The sequence below is a fragment of the Somniosus microcephalus genome, chromosome 21 (genome assembly GCF_052327205.1).
Source record: "Somniosus microcephalus isolate GS21.2 chromosome 21, FLI_Smic_1.0, whole genome shotgun sequence".
Classification (NCBI taxonomy): Eukaryota; Metazoa; Chordata; class Chondrichthyes; order Squaliformes; family Somniosidae; genus Somniosus; species Somniosus microcephalus.
The window spans coordinates 12,774,386-12,787,156 of record NC_141007.1 but is presented as its reverse complement, the minus strand read 5'-3'; the positions used below and the strand labels follow the sequence as shown (position 1 = coordinate 12,787,156).

The 12,771-nt window shown below is 47.0% G+C and overlaps 1 protein-coding gene across 1 annotated transcript in view; it reads left to right on the top strand.

Moving 5' to 3' along the window:
- The window catches only part of LOC147102609 (unconventional myosin-XV-like), a 388,701-nt gene that overhangs the window by 351,274 nt on the left and 24,656 nt on the right, over positions 1 to 12,771 (top strand). Inside the window, exons 11-13 of the mRNA XM_085964088.1 lie at positions 2,338 to 2,415; positions 4,537 to 4,685; positions 9,694 to 9,835. Of these exons, the coding sequence (XP_085820214.1) occupies positions 2,338 to 2,415; positions 4,537 to 4,685; positions 9,694 to 9,835 (369 nt within the window). The remainder of the gene's footprint in view (positions 1 to 2,337; positions 2,416 to 4,536; positions 4,686 to 9,693; positions 9,836 to 12,771) is intronic.

Sequence of the window (12,771 nt, the reverse complement as noted above, 5' to 3'; positions counted from 1 at the left end):
CCCTTGAGTCTTTATAGAGCCCAGGTCATTCCAAGGTATGAATGTTGCTCCTAAATTTCAGGAACTTTAACAGCGCGGCAGGATATAAGGAAACACATCCCCTTCATGATACAGGTTTTTCATGAGCTTAGAAAACATAGAAACATAGAAAACATAGAAGATAGGAGCAGGAGTAGGCCCTTCGGCCCTTCGAGCCTGCTCCGCCATTCAATGAGATCATGGCTGATCATCCAAATTCAGTACCCTGTCCCTGCCTTCTCCCCATATCCCTTGATCCCTTTAGCCTTAAGAAATATATCTAACTCCTTCTTGAATATATTTAATGAATTGGCCTCAACTGCCTTCTGTGGTAGAGAATTCCACAGGTTCACCACTCTCTGGGTGAAGAAATTCCTCCTCATCTCAGTCCTAAATGGCTTACCCCTTATCCTTAGACTGTGGCCCCTGGTTCTGGACTCCCGACCATCAGAAACATCCTTCCTGCATCTATTCTGTCTAGTCCTGTTAGAATTTTATAAGTTTCAATGAGATCCCCTCTCATTCTTCTAAACTCCAGTGAGTATAAGCCCAATCGACCCAATCTCTCCTCATACGTCATTCCTGCCATCCCAGGTATCAGTCTGGTGAATCTTCGCTGCACTCCCTCCATGGCAAGAACATCCTTCCTCAGATAAGGCGACCAAAACTGCACACAATACTCAAGGTGTGGTCTCACCAAGGCCCTGTACAACTGCAGCAAGACATCCTTGCTCCTGTAGTTGAATCCTCTCGCTACGAAGGCCAACATACCATTTGCCTTAACCACCTGCTGCACCTGCATGCTTACCTTCAGCGACTGGTGCACAAGGACACCCAGGTCTCGTTGCACTTCCCCTTCTCCCAATCTATTGCCGTTCAGATAATAATCTGCCTTCCTGTTTTTGCCCCCAAAGTGGATAGCCTAGCATTTATCCATATTATACTGCATCTGCCATGCATCTGCCCAATCACCCAACCTGTCCAAATCATACTGGAGTTTCTCGGCATCCTCCTCACAGCACACACGCCCACCCAGCTTTGTGTCATCTGCAAACTGTTGATCCATGTAAAACCCTCTGACTGAGAATGTTACTGTGTCCAATAAACCTAAAGCCTGACTTTATTTGGTTCTTGGGTGTCAGCAACACTCTGGTCCCTTGCCAAAGTGACTGTTGCATCGCTTCAGCCAGCTATTTGGCCATGGAGACCATCACCGCTTGATTCTGTTCTTATTTACGGTCCACACACATGTATTTGGCAGCAGGGATCACAAGATGGTTATCGAGAGTGGACACCTGGCCGTTTCTCCCCCTCGGCCAGGGATGTTGAAGCAAGTCAGGCTCTTGCTGTCTCTCCAGATGATAGCAGTTGATTTAACACAGATCAGGGATTGATATTAATTCCTCTCCAAGCCACTCAGCATCCTGACTTGGAAATATATCGGCTGTTCCTTCATCGTCGCTGGGTCACAATCCTGGAACTCCCTCTGGGATCGCCTTCACCACACCCGTTCAAGGTGGCGGCTCACCACCATCTTCTCAAGGGCAATTAGCGATGGGCAATAAATTCCAGTCTTGACAGTGACACCCACGTCCTGTGAATTTTTTTTAAGATTAGAGTGATCTTAGTCATCCCGGGCGCCTGCCTATAATGAGCGTTAGTCCCATTGCTTATGCAAAATGCTCGTGTCAGAGCGGTTTACAAAATTGGATCTCATCTGACCATAGCATGCGCCGGGCGTGCTGCAGTCAGTTTTCTCTGGCCAGGGGCTGCTTGAGGCAACTACCAGAAAGGTAAGTAAAACATTTTAGTTACCTGATTGGGAACCGAGAGGGGCAGGAGTACGCCTTCTGGCTCCACATTGCTATTACAGTCCGCAGCAGGCCAACGCCCACCCCCCTCCTCATCTCTCCCCCCTCCCCCTCCCCCTCCCGGACTTACTGTGCCAGCATCCCCAACGGCCAAACTTCCTCCTCGTCAGCACTGGCACACTGGGGCACGACCCCTGCCCCAGCACACCGGTGGTGTCCTGATGACAAAGAGGACCAATTTCTCGTGGTCCTCTTGCCCATCAATTTTGGTGCCGTGCTCCTTGCTGTCATTGGGTTCAAGCCCAAGTTCAGACACCAACCAATTTCCACCAAATTCAAAACTGCACTTCATTTTTATCTAACTGCAAAGTCTTATTGCCCATTGACTCTAATCACTCATATTCTTCCAACTCTAGAGTTGGGACTGGTTTATACAAAAGGTAAGACACATCTAACACCTTCATCAACCATTTTGGAGAGAATTAAGCAAATCACTTCTTTCACACAGGTTCATAAATTCCTGGATAAAAACCACGACCAGCTCAGACCAGAAGTGATGGAACTCTTCATACAGAGCAGGAATAAGGTACATGACAAAGAGCTTCACTGTGAGGGGGACTGAGGGACTGATGGTGATTTGCAGTGACAGGAGTATGGTACAGAGTGGATGTTCTATGTCCTTGTCAGTGACCTGGGTGTTCTTGTGCACCAGTCGCTGAAGGTAAGCATGCAGGTGCAGCAGGCGGTTAAGAAGGCAAATGGTATGTTGGCCTTCGTAGCAAGAGGGTTCGAGTACAAGAACAAGGATGTCTTGCTGCAGTTGTACAGGGCTTTGGTGAGACCGCACCTTGAGTATTGTGTGCAGTTTTGGTCACCTTACCTGAGGAAGGACGTTCTTGCCATGGAGGGAGTGCAGCGAAGATTCACCAGGCTGATACCTGGGATGGCAGGAATGATGTACGAGGAGAGATTGTGTCAATTGGGCTTATACTCACTGGAGTTTAGAAGATTGAGAGGGGGTCTCATCGAAACCTATAAAATTCTGTCAGGTCTGGACAGACTAGATGCAGAAAGGATGTTTCTGATGGCCGGGGAGTCCAGAACCAGGGGTCACAGTCTAAGGATAAGGGGTAAGCCATTTAGGACTGAAATGAGGAGGAATTTCTTCACCCAGAGTGGTGAACCTGTGGAATTCTCTGCCACAGAGGGCGGTGGAGGCCAGTTCATTAAATATATTCAAGAAAGAGTTGGATATATTTCTTGAGGCTAAAGGGATCAAGGGATATGGGGAGAAGGCAGGGACAGGGTACTGAGTTTGGATGATCAGCCATGATCTCATTGAATGGCGGAGCGGGCTCGAAGGGCCGAATGGCTTACTCCTGCTCCTATCTTCTATGTTTCTATGTTTATGTGAGCCACCTTGTTTAAGGGGAGAACTGAGAACATCCACCCTGAAGAGTTTTCTATCACAGTTGATGTTGTCATTGTTCATGTGTGTACCACCTCATGGCCATGGCTATGATCAAACCAAGCACAGTAAAGATTTAAACATTGAAATCAGCTCGTTAGTTGGCCTTGATGCACTCAATATTTGACATTTACCATATTTGTACGTCATTCCCCTTTCCACTGTTTTAAAACAAAACCAAAGTAGGAATGTCGTATGAGGCCATTAATACCTTTGTGCAATAACACTGCTAGCAGTTGTTTGCAGACTATACTCCATCGCCACTCATAGTCCAACATCTCCCCGGCCACATCTCCTTCGATGAGTTCAATACACACATTTTGGAATAATCTCTATAGCCACCGATGTAGTTCCAGAATATAATTTAATCCTGGGCCAATGGAAACCCCCTATGTACATGGCAGTATCAGGGCGCTCACTTTCCGCAATGTCCCGCTCCAGATGGGAGTATTGATGGGAGTATTAGGACTCTGACCTTTCCTCAATGTCCCGCTCCAGACGGGAGTATTGATGGGAGTATTAGGACTCTGACCTTTCCTCAATGTCCCGCTCCAGACGGGAGTATTGATGGGAGTATTAGGACTCTGACCTTTCCTCAATGTCCCGCTCCAGACGGGAGTATTGATGGGAGTATTAGGACTCTGACCTTTCCTCAATGTCCCGCTCCAGATGGGAGTATTGATGGGAGTATTAGGACTCTGACCTTTCCTCAATGTCCCACTGCAGATGGGAGTATTGATGGGAGTATTAGGACTCTGACCTTTCCTCAATGTCCCGCTCCAGATGGGAGTATTGATGGGAGTATTAGGACTCTGACCTTTCCTCAATGTCCCGCTCCAGATGGGAGTATTGATGGGAGTATTAGGACTCTGACCTTTCCTCAATGTCCCGCTCCAGATGGGAGTATTGATGGGAGTATTAGGACTCTGACCTTTCCTCAATGTCCCGCTCCAGATGGGAGTATTGATGGGAGTATTAGGACTCTGACCTTTCCTCAATGTCCCGCTCCAGATGGGAGTATTGATGGGAGTATTAGGACTCTGACCTTTCCTCAATGTCCCGCTCCAGATGGGAGTATTGATGGGAGTATTAGGACTCTGACCTTTCCTCAATGTCCCGCTCCAGATGGGAATATTGATGGGAGTATTAGGACTCTGACCTTTCCTCAATGTCCCGCTCCAGATGGGAGTATTGATGGGAGTATTAGGACTCTGACCTTTCCTCAATGTCCCACTGCAGATGATTGCTGACCTGTTTAAGAGAGCACAGGAGAGTCTCCGCCAGCAGAAAAGGATTGGGTCAAGGGGCCAAGGTCATCGATACCAGTCACCGACTGTGGCTGCCAAATTTCAGCAAAGCCTGTTGGAACTCATCACCAGATTGGAGAGGTGAGTAACCATTGGCAACACACCTAGCAACTGTGTGTTCTCATGACAGCGTCACTTTCTATCAAATGAGATTTTAATGAGGTTGATTAACTCAATAGAGTGTTGAGAAATGGCGGATAGAATATTTGAATGGGGTTATTTTTGTCCTAACAGGAGATTAGGTATGATTTGATAGGGGTGTTTAAAATTATGAAGGGATGGGACAGTGTCAATAGAAATCGAAAGTTTCCAGTGATTGAGGGGGTCTAGAACGAGGGGGCAGATGTTAGATTAAATGCAAGAGATATAGGGCAGAGAGTAGGAGAAACTTTTTTACACAGAGGGTTGTGAGGCTGTGGAATGTACTACTGGAGTCAGTGACTGAAGCGGAGGCCGTGTCAACATTTCAGAATTGGTTAGAGAGGTGGTAGAAGGAAAGGGGGGTAAAGAGATAGAGGAACAGGGTGGGCACATAGACTATAGGTCATGTGGAGGATCAGCACCAACACAGGCTGGTTGGGCCGAATACACTGTGTCCATGCTGTAATTTTGATGTAATTCTATGTGAAATGTTAACGCCAGTTTTATATTGCATTAAGGGATGCAGTATTGGCTTAATTTGCACAAATAGACAACAGTCACCACTGCATGTTCACATTGTGAAGTTGGTGGAAACAGTACTCATGCACAGATATGAAGTACTGATCACTGGCCAGAGGACACTGCAGAGGGAGACTTACTCTGTATCTGGGTGGAACTGCCCTCACTTGGTTCCATTCTTATCCAATCGTAGCCAGAGAATCACCTGCAATGGCTTCTCTTCCCACTCCCGCACCATTACCTCTGGGGTCCCCCAATGATCCATTCTTGGCCCCCTCCTATTTCTCATCGACATGCTGCTCCTCGGCGACTTCATCCGAAAACACATCAGGTTCCACATGTACACTGACGAGCCCCAGCTCTACCTCACCACTACCTCTCCCGACCCCTCCATTGACTCTAATTTGTCAAACTGCCTGTCCGACATCCAGTACTGGATGAGCAGAATTTTCCTCCAACTAAATATTGGCAAGACTGAAGCCAATGCCTTTGGTCCCCGCCACAAACTCCATTACTTAGCCACCGACCTCCATCCCTCTCCATAGCAACTGTCTGAGGTTAAACCAGACTGTTCGCAACCTTGGTGTTGTGTTTGACCCCGAGTTGAGCTTCTGACCACATATCCGATCCATCACCAAGACCGCCTACTTCCACCTCTATAACATCGCCCGACAGCTCATGTGCTGCTGAAACCCTCATCCAGGCCTTTCTTACCTCTAGACTGGACTATTCCAACGCACTCCTGGCCGACCTCCCATCTTCCACCCTCCATAACTGTGAGCTCATCCAAAACTCCGCTGCCTGTATCCTAACTTGCACCAATTCAAATTCACCCATCACCCCTGTGCTCACTGACCTACATTGGTTCCCGCTCCAGCAAAGCCATGTTTTTAAAATTCCCAACCTCGTATTCAAACCTCTCCATGGCCTTGCCCTCCCTGTCTCTGTAGCCTCCTCCAGCCCTGTAACCCTCCGACACCTCTATGCTCCTCCAATTCTGGCCTCTTGAGCATCCCCGGTTTTAATCGCTCAACTATTGCTGATCGTGCTGCCAAGGCCCCAAGCTCTGGATTTCGCTCTCTAAACCTCTCCGCCTCTCTAGCTCTCTCTCCTCCTTTAAGGCGCTCCTTAAAACCTACCTTTGATGAAGCTTTTGGTCATCTGTCCTAAATATCTCCTTATGTGGCTCGATGTCAAATCTTGTTTGATAACTCTCTTGTGAAGCACCTTCGGAGGGTTACTATGATAAAGGCGCTATATAAATGCAAGTTATTGTTTCTGTTGTTGTATCTTACCCGTGCTGTACCTGCCCTGGGAGTGTTTGATGGGACAGTGTAGAGGGAGCTTTACTCTGTATCTAACCCGTGCTGTACCTGCCCTGGGAGTGTTTGATGGGACAGTGTAGAGGGAGCTTAACTCTGTATCTAACCCGTGCTGTACCTGCCCTGGGAGTGTTTGATGGGACAGTGTAGAGGGATCTTTACTCTGCATCTAACCCGTGCTGTACCTGCCCTGGGAGTGTTTGATGGGGCAGTGTGGGGGGAGCTTTGCTCTGTATCTAACCCGTGCTGTATAACACAAGAACATAAGAAGTAGGAGCAGGAGTAGGCCATACGGCCCCTCGGGCCTGCTCCGCCATTCAATAGGATCATGGCTGATCCGAACCTAGACTCACGTCCACTTCCCTGCCCGCTCCCCGTAACCCCTAATTCCCTTATCAGCTAGGAAACTGTCTATCTCCATTTTAAATTTATTTAATGTCGCAGCTTCCACAGCTCTCTGAGGTAGCAAATTCCATAGATTTACTACCCTCTGAGTGAAGTAGTTTCTCCTCATCTAAGTTTTGAAACGGCAGCCCCTTATTCTAAGATTATGCCCCCTAGTTCTAGTCTCACCCATCAGTGGAAACATCCTCCCCGCATCCACCCGATCAAGCCCCCTCACAATCTTATATGTTTCGATAAGATCGCCTCTCATTCTACTGAATTCCAATGAGTAGAGGTCCAACCTACTCAACCTTTCCTCATAAGTCAACCCCCTCATCTCCGGAATCAACTGAGTGAACCTTCTCTGAACTGCCTCGAGAGCAAGTATATCTTTTCTTAAATATGGAAACCAAAACTGTATGCAATATTCCAGGAGTGGCCTCACCAGTACCCTGTATAACTGAAGCAAGACTTCCCTGCTTTTATACTCCATCCCCCTTGCAATAAAAGCCAAGATTCCATTGGCCTTCCTGATCACCTGCTGTACCTGCATACTAACCTTCTGTGTTTCATGCACCAGGACCCCCAGATCCCTTTGTACTGTAGCACTTTGCAGTTTCTTTCCATTTAGATAATAACTTGCTCTTTGATTTTTTCTGCCAAAGTGCATAATCTCACACTTTCCAACATTATTTTCCATCTGCCAAATTTCTGCCCACTCACTTAGCCTGTCTATGTCCTTTTGCAGGTTTTTTATGTCCTCCTCACTCACTGCTTTCCCTCCCATCTTTGTATCGTCGGCAAACTTGGATATGTTGCACCTGGTCCCCTCCTCCAAATCGTTAATATAGATTGTAAAGAGTTGGGGTCCCAGCACTGACCCCTGCGGAACACCACTAGTTACTAATTGCCAACCCGAGAATTAACCATTTACCCCAACTCTCTGTTTTCTGTTAGATAGCCAATCTTCCACCCATGCCAGTATATTACCCCCAATCCCATGATTTTTTATCTTGTGCAGTAATCTTTTGTGTGGCACCTTGTCAAATGCCTTTTGGAAGTTCAAATACGCCACATCCACTGGTTCCCCTTTATCCACCCTGTTTGTTACATCCCCAAAGAATTCGAGCAAATTTGTCAAACATGACTTCCCCTTCATAAAACCATGCTGACTCTGTCCGATTAAATTATGCTTATCCAAATGTCCTGTTATTGCTTCCTTAATAATGGACTCCAACATTTTACCAACCACAGATGTTAGGCTAACTGGTCTATAGTTTCCAGCCTTTTGTCTACCTCCCTTTTTAAATAAGGGCATTACATTAGCAGTTTTCCAATCTGCTGGGACCTTTCCTGAATCCAGGGAGTTTTGGAAAATTACCACCAATGCATCCGCAATCCCTACCGCTACTTCTCTCAAGACCCTAGGATGTAAGCCATCAGGTCCAGGGGATTTATCCGCCTTAAGTCCCATTATCTTACCAAGTACCATCTGCTTAGTGATTTTAATCGTGTTTAGCTCCTCCCCCCCATAGCCCCCTGTTTGTCCAGCGTTGGGATATTTTTAGTGTCCTCTACTGTAAAGACTGATACAAAATATTTGTTCAGCGTTTCTGCCATCTCCATGTTCCCCACCACTAATTTCCCGGTCTCGTCCTCTAAGGGACCAACATTCACTTTAGCCACCCTTTTTCTTTTTATATAACTGTAGAAACTCTTGCTATCTGTTTTTATATTTTTTGCTAGTTTACTTTCATAATCTATCTTCCTTTTCTTAATTAATCTTTTAGTTATTCTTTGCTGGCCAATCTTCTATCCTCCCACTAGATTTGGCTACTTTATATGCCCTTGTTTTCAGTCGGATACTATCCTTTATTACTTAGCCACGGATGGCTGTCTTTTCTTTTACGCCCCTTTTTCCTCAGTGGAATATATTTTTCTTGAAAGTTGTGAAATATCTCCTTGAATGTACACCACTGCTCATGTACCGTCTTACACCTTACTCTATTTTCCCAGTCCACTTTAGTCAACTCTGCTCTCATACTTTCATAGTCTCCTTTACTTAAGCTTAGTATGCTGGTTTGAGATCCAACTCTCTCACCCTCCAACTGAATTTGGAATTCAACCATGTTATGGTCACTCATTCCAAGGGGATCCTTTACTAGGACATTTTTTATTAATCCTGTCTCATTACACAGGACCAGATCTAAGATTGCCTGCCCCCCGGTTGGTTCAGTAACATACTGCTCAAGGAACCCGTCCCTAATGCACTCTATGAACTCTTCCTCAAGGCTGCCCTCCCCAATTTGATTTGTCCAGTCAATATGAAAGTTAAAATCTCCCATGATCTCCCTTATTACAAGCCCCAACTATTTCCTGATTTATACTCCCTGTATGTGCCCTGGGAGTGTTTGATGAGACAGTGTAGAGGGAGCTTTACTCTGTATCTAACCCGTGCTATACCTGCCCTGGGAGTGTTTGATGGGACAGTGTAGAGGGAGCTTTACTCTGTATCCAACCCGTAGTGTACCTGCCGCAGGAGTGTTTAAAAGAGTAAATTCACTGAAACCATGATGCCCTTGCCAAAGAAGTCGCAGGTGAAATCTGGCGCTACTGTGTCGTTGCCCTGGCTCTGACCCCTGCTCCCTCGCATCGTGGCTCACCTCTGGAAGTGCAGGATCAGTGAATTTACCTGCATATTTTCACTTGCTGTTTATAAAAAGACAGAAACCAATCTACTACCAGATCGATAGTCTTCACATGAGCTGCACAAAATCCAACGACAAAATGTCTTTGGGGGAGAAATCTGGTTACGTCCCGGGAATACCGCACCGGCTGCTAAATTGGGTTTACCGCCCCGGCAAGGTGCGGAGCGCTATCTCGGGGCGGCGTCTGAGGTGCAAAGCGTGGTAGCACCAGAGGACTACACGGCTGCTCCTCGTAGCGCTGACACATTTCATCGCCCCTCCCCCTCTGTTAAAGGGGAGGAACACTGTGCACTTTGCAGGCCTCATGGTGCCATGGCCGCAGCTGTGCGATGGCGACCACGGCCGACGCCAAGGGCCGCCACGAGGGGCTGACCTGGAGGTCGGCCAAATCAATGATGTGGCGGTGCAGGGCGCAGCCAGGCTTCCCCTTTAACTACCGCCTCGCGAGCGGAGGTCAGCCCGTTTCACGACCTGCGAGGCTGTCGCTGACATCGCCCGTGGCAACTTCAAAGGGCGCAGCCGAATTTCTGCCGTAGTGCGCTAAGGGGTCGCGCCGCTCGCCGATGACATCATCACCGGTGGCGCTACCGGCTACCGTTGCCGCTAACCTCCCGCTGAATTCCGCCCCGGCAGCGTGAACAAGAGGCGCAAACCAACCCAATTTTTTCTCCTTTTATTTCTTCGCGCTATTGTTTACTGGATGTGAAACTGCAGCTACTGCTGTGTCCATTGGAGGGCGCTTGCGTTGCATTGCATTGTGGCCAATGGAAAGGCCTCGTCACTGGGAGTGTACGTGTATCCGTCCTCAGGGTTGTTTGGTCAATCTGCTCACTGGGAGTGTACGTGTATCCATCCTCAGGGTCGTTTGGTCAATCTGCTCACTGGGAGTGTACGTGTATCCGTCCTCAGGGTCGTTTGGTCAATCTGCTCACTGGGACTGTACGTGTATCCGCCCTCAGGGTCATTTGGTCAATCTGCTCACTGGGAGTATACGTGTATCCGCCCTCAGGGTTGTTTGGTCAATCTGCTCACTGGGAGTATACGTGTATCTTCCCTCAGGGTCGTTTGGTCAATCTGCTCCACAGAATCCTCAACTTCAACCCTTCACAGGCTGCGGCTACATCCTGGGACAGAATCTCTTTGTCTTGCTCCTCGTCTCTGTGTCCTGCTTAGTGCTGGGTGACATCCTCCGGGTTGTGCAGCACCCTTTACACATCCCAGGTTAGACACCCAGGGGGGTCATTTTCACCTGCACTGTCTGGGCAGTAAGCTGATACATCCAAGTTACAACACAGAAACAGGCCATTCGACCAACCAGTCCATGACAGCTCTACCAAAGAATGGCCTCCTTCTGTGCTGTATCATTCTATGATTCTATGACAACATTTACCCTCCATGTGAGCAAATAACCTTTGCCCAGCCTGTTCCCCTATCCCTTCGTTCCCTTTTCCTTCAACCAGCTCTCCGATCTAATCTTGGAGGTCGACACAGTTTCAGCCTCAACCACTAACCCTGGCAGTGAATCCCACAGCCTCACGGCTCTCGGTGTGAAGAAGTCTCTCCTGCCCTCTGCGTGTAGTGAGTTTGTGAAATTCCTGTAAAATGCTTCTACATCCATCTTGATTTTCTTTCAATTTCCAGGTGCAACCCATTTTTCATTCGATGCATTAAACCCAACATTAAAAAGGTATGAGATTTCTTTCCCTCAGTGCTTGCTAAGTCAGGCTGTTTAATGTTAAATTACAGATTTAAATGTTATTAATTGCACTTGGCTTTCCTTTCATTGTAAATAACTACTGTATTTATTGGAACACAGGCTGCACTTTTTAAATGCAAAATAATCAGTTGAAGTTCCAGTTACAGCCAATGTGAAAGTTACAAATCTTTTTGTTCCTGGGGGGTAAAGTTCAAATTCCGGGTGTGGCCTATATGCAGGGGCAGTCTATATGTGAGTAAATACAGTACAGTAGTTAATTTCCTTGATATTGTAGCATTTAACAAACCCCAATCAAATAATAGTAGGCGAATGTGTGATTTGGTTGTGGATGAATTTGTGTAATACAGAAATGTCAGCTGGAATGAAATCAGGATGCGCCTATAATAAAGCTTCTTTCAACGCCCTGAGCAGCTACATTGCATTGCCAGCATCAGGTGCAGAGGAATGGAATAAAAACACGATTAGCCACAAAATTCACATCCTCACCATTACTCTCTAGGCTCACATCACCTGAGTCCACTGGCAGCTTAGCCTCAAAGGCCCAGATTTTCCACTTCAGTGCTCCTGACACCTGGAAGGCATATCAGGAAATTCCACACACTCATTCCATAAATTTCTGACAGTTAAAAATCAATGGCCGGAAAATCGCAGGCTGACGGTGCAGGGGTTTCCCCAGTGTGAGCTCCCAGTGTGCACCAAGAGCAGGGACGAGGGGAATCTGGGCCCAAGCGTTCAGTCTTCTTGTACAGTTATGGTTCAATCTGAGGCCTACATCCTCAGCAATTCATCCTCAGCCCTCTTCTCCCCTGGCCTTCCACATGATTGCTTCTCTCGTTACTGTATTTCTGATACTTGGAGTGCTCGGCCTACCGTTGGATAGCTTCTCTCTCACCTCACTGCTACTTTCCCTTAAATATGCTCCACATGTTCCAGTGATTCAAGCCTCTTTTCTCATTCTTGTGATAATCTAATTCCACTGTCCAAGGCTTCAACAAAAGCAAAAAGCCAACGTCTGAAACAAAATCAGCCACTACCACTGTTAGATCCGTGGTTCAGTGGATAAAGAATTACACGGATGCTGTACATAAACAAATAACAGGTCTTTACTGGAGGAGGGTAATCTCTAGACTGGGGTACAGAGGCATGCGCACAGCTTATAGACCGGTGTGGTCACTGCCGGTACTACAGTATACAGGAGCTGTAAAAAGTAGTTCTGACTTAAAGCACATACACTACAATTCCTCCCTTTTTAGATTAATACCCCCTTAATATTCAAATAACAATTACATTTTTACATGTACATTCAATAACAAAAAGTCCATTTATAGATTCAGTCTTTGGGGCGGCTTCCTGACCCTTTCGGGATAGCGCCTTTC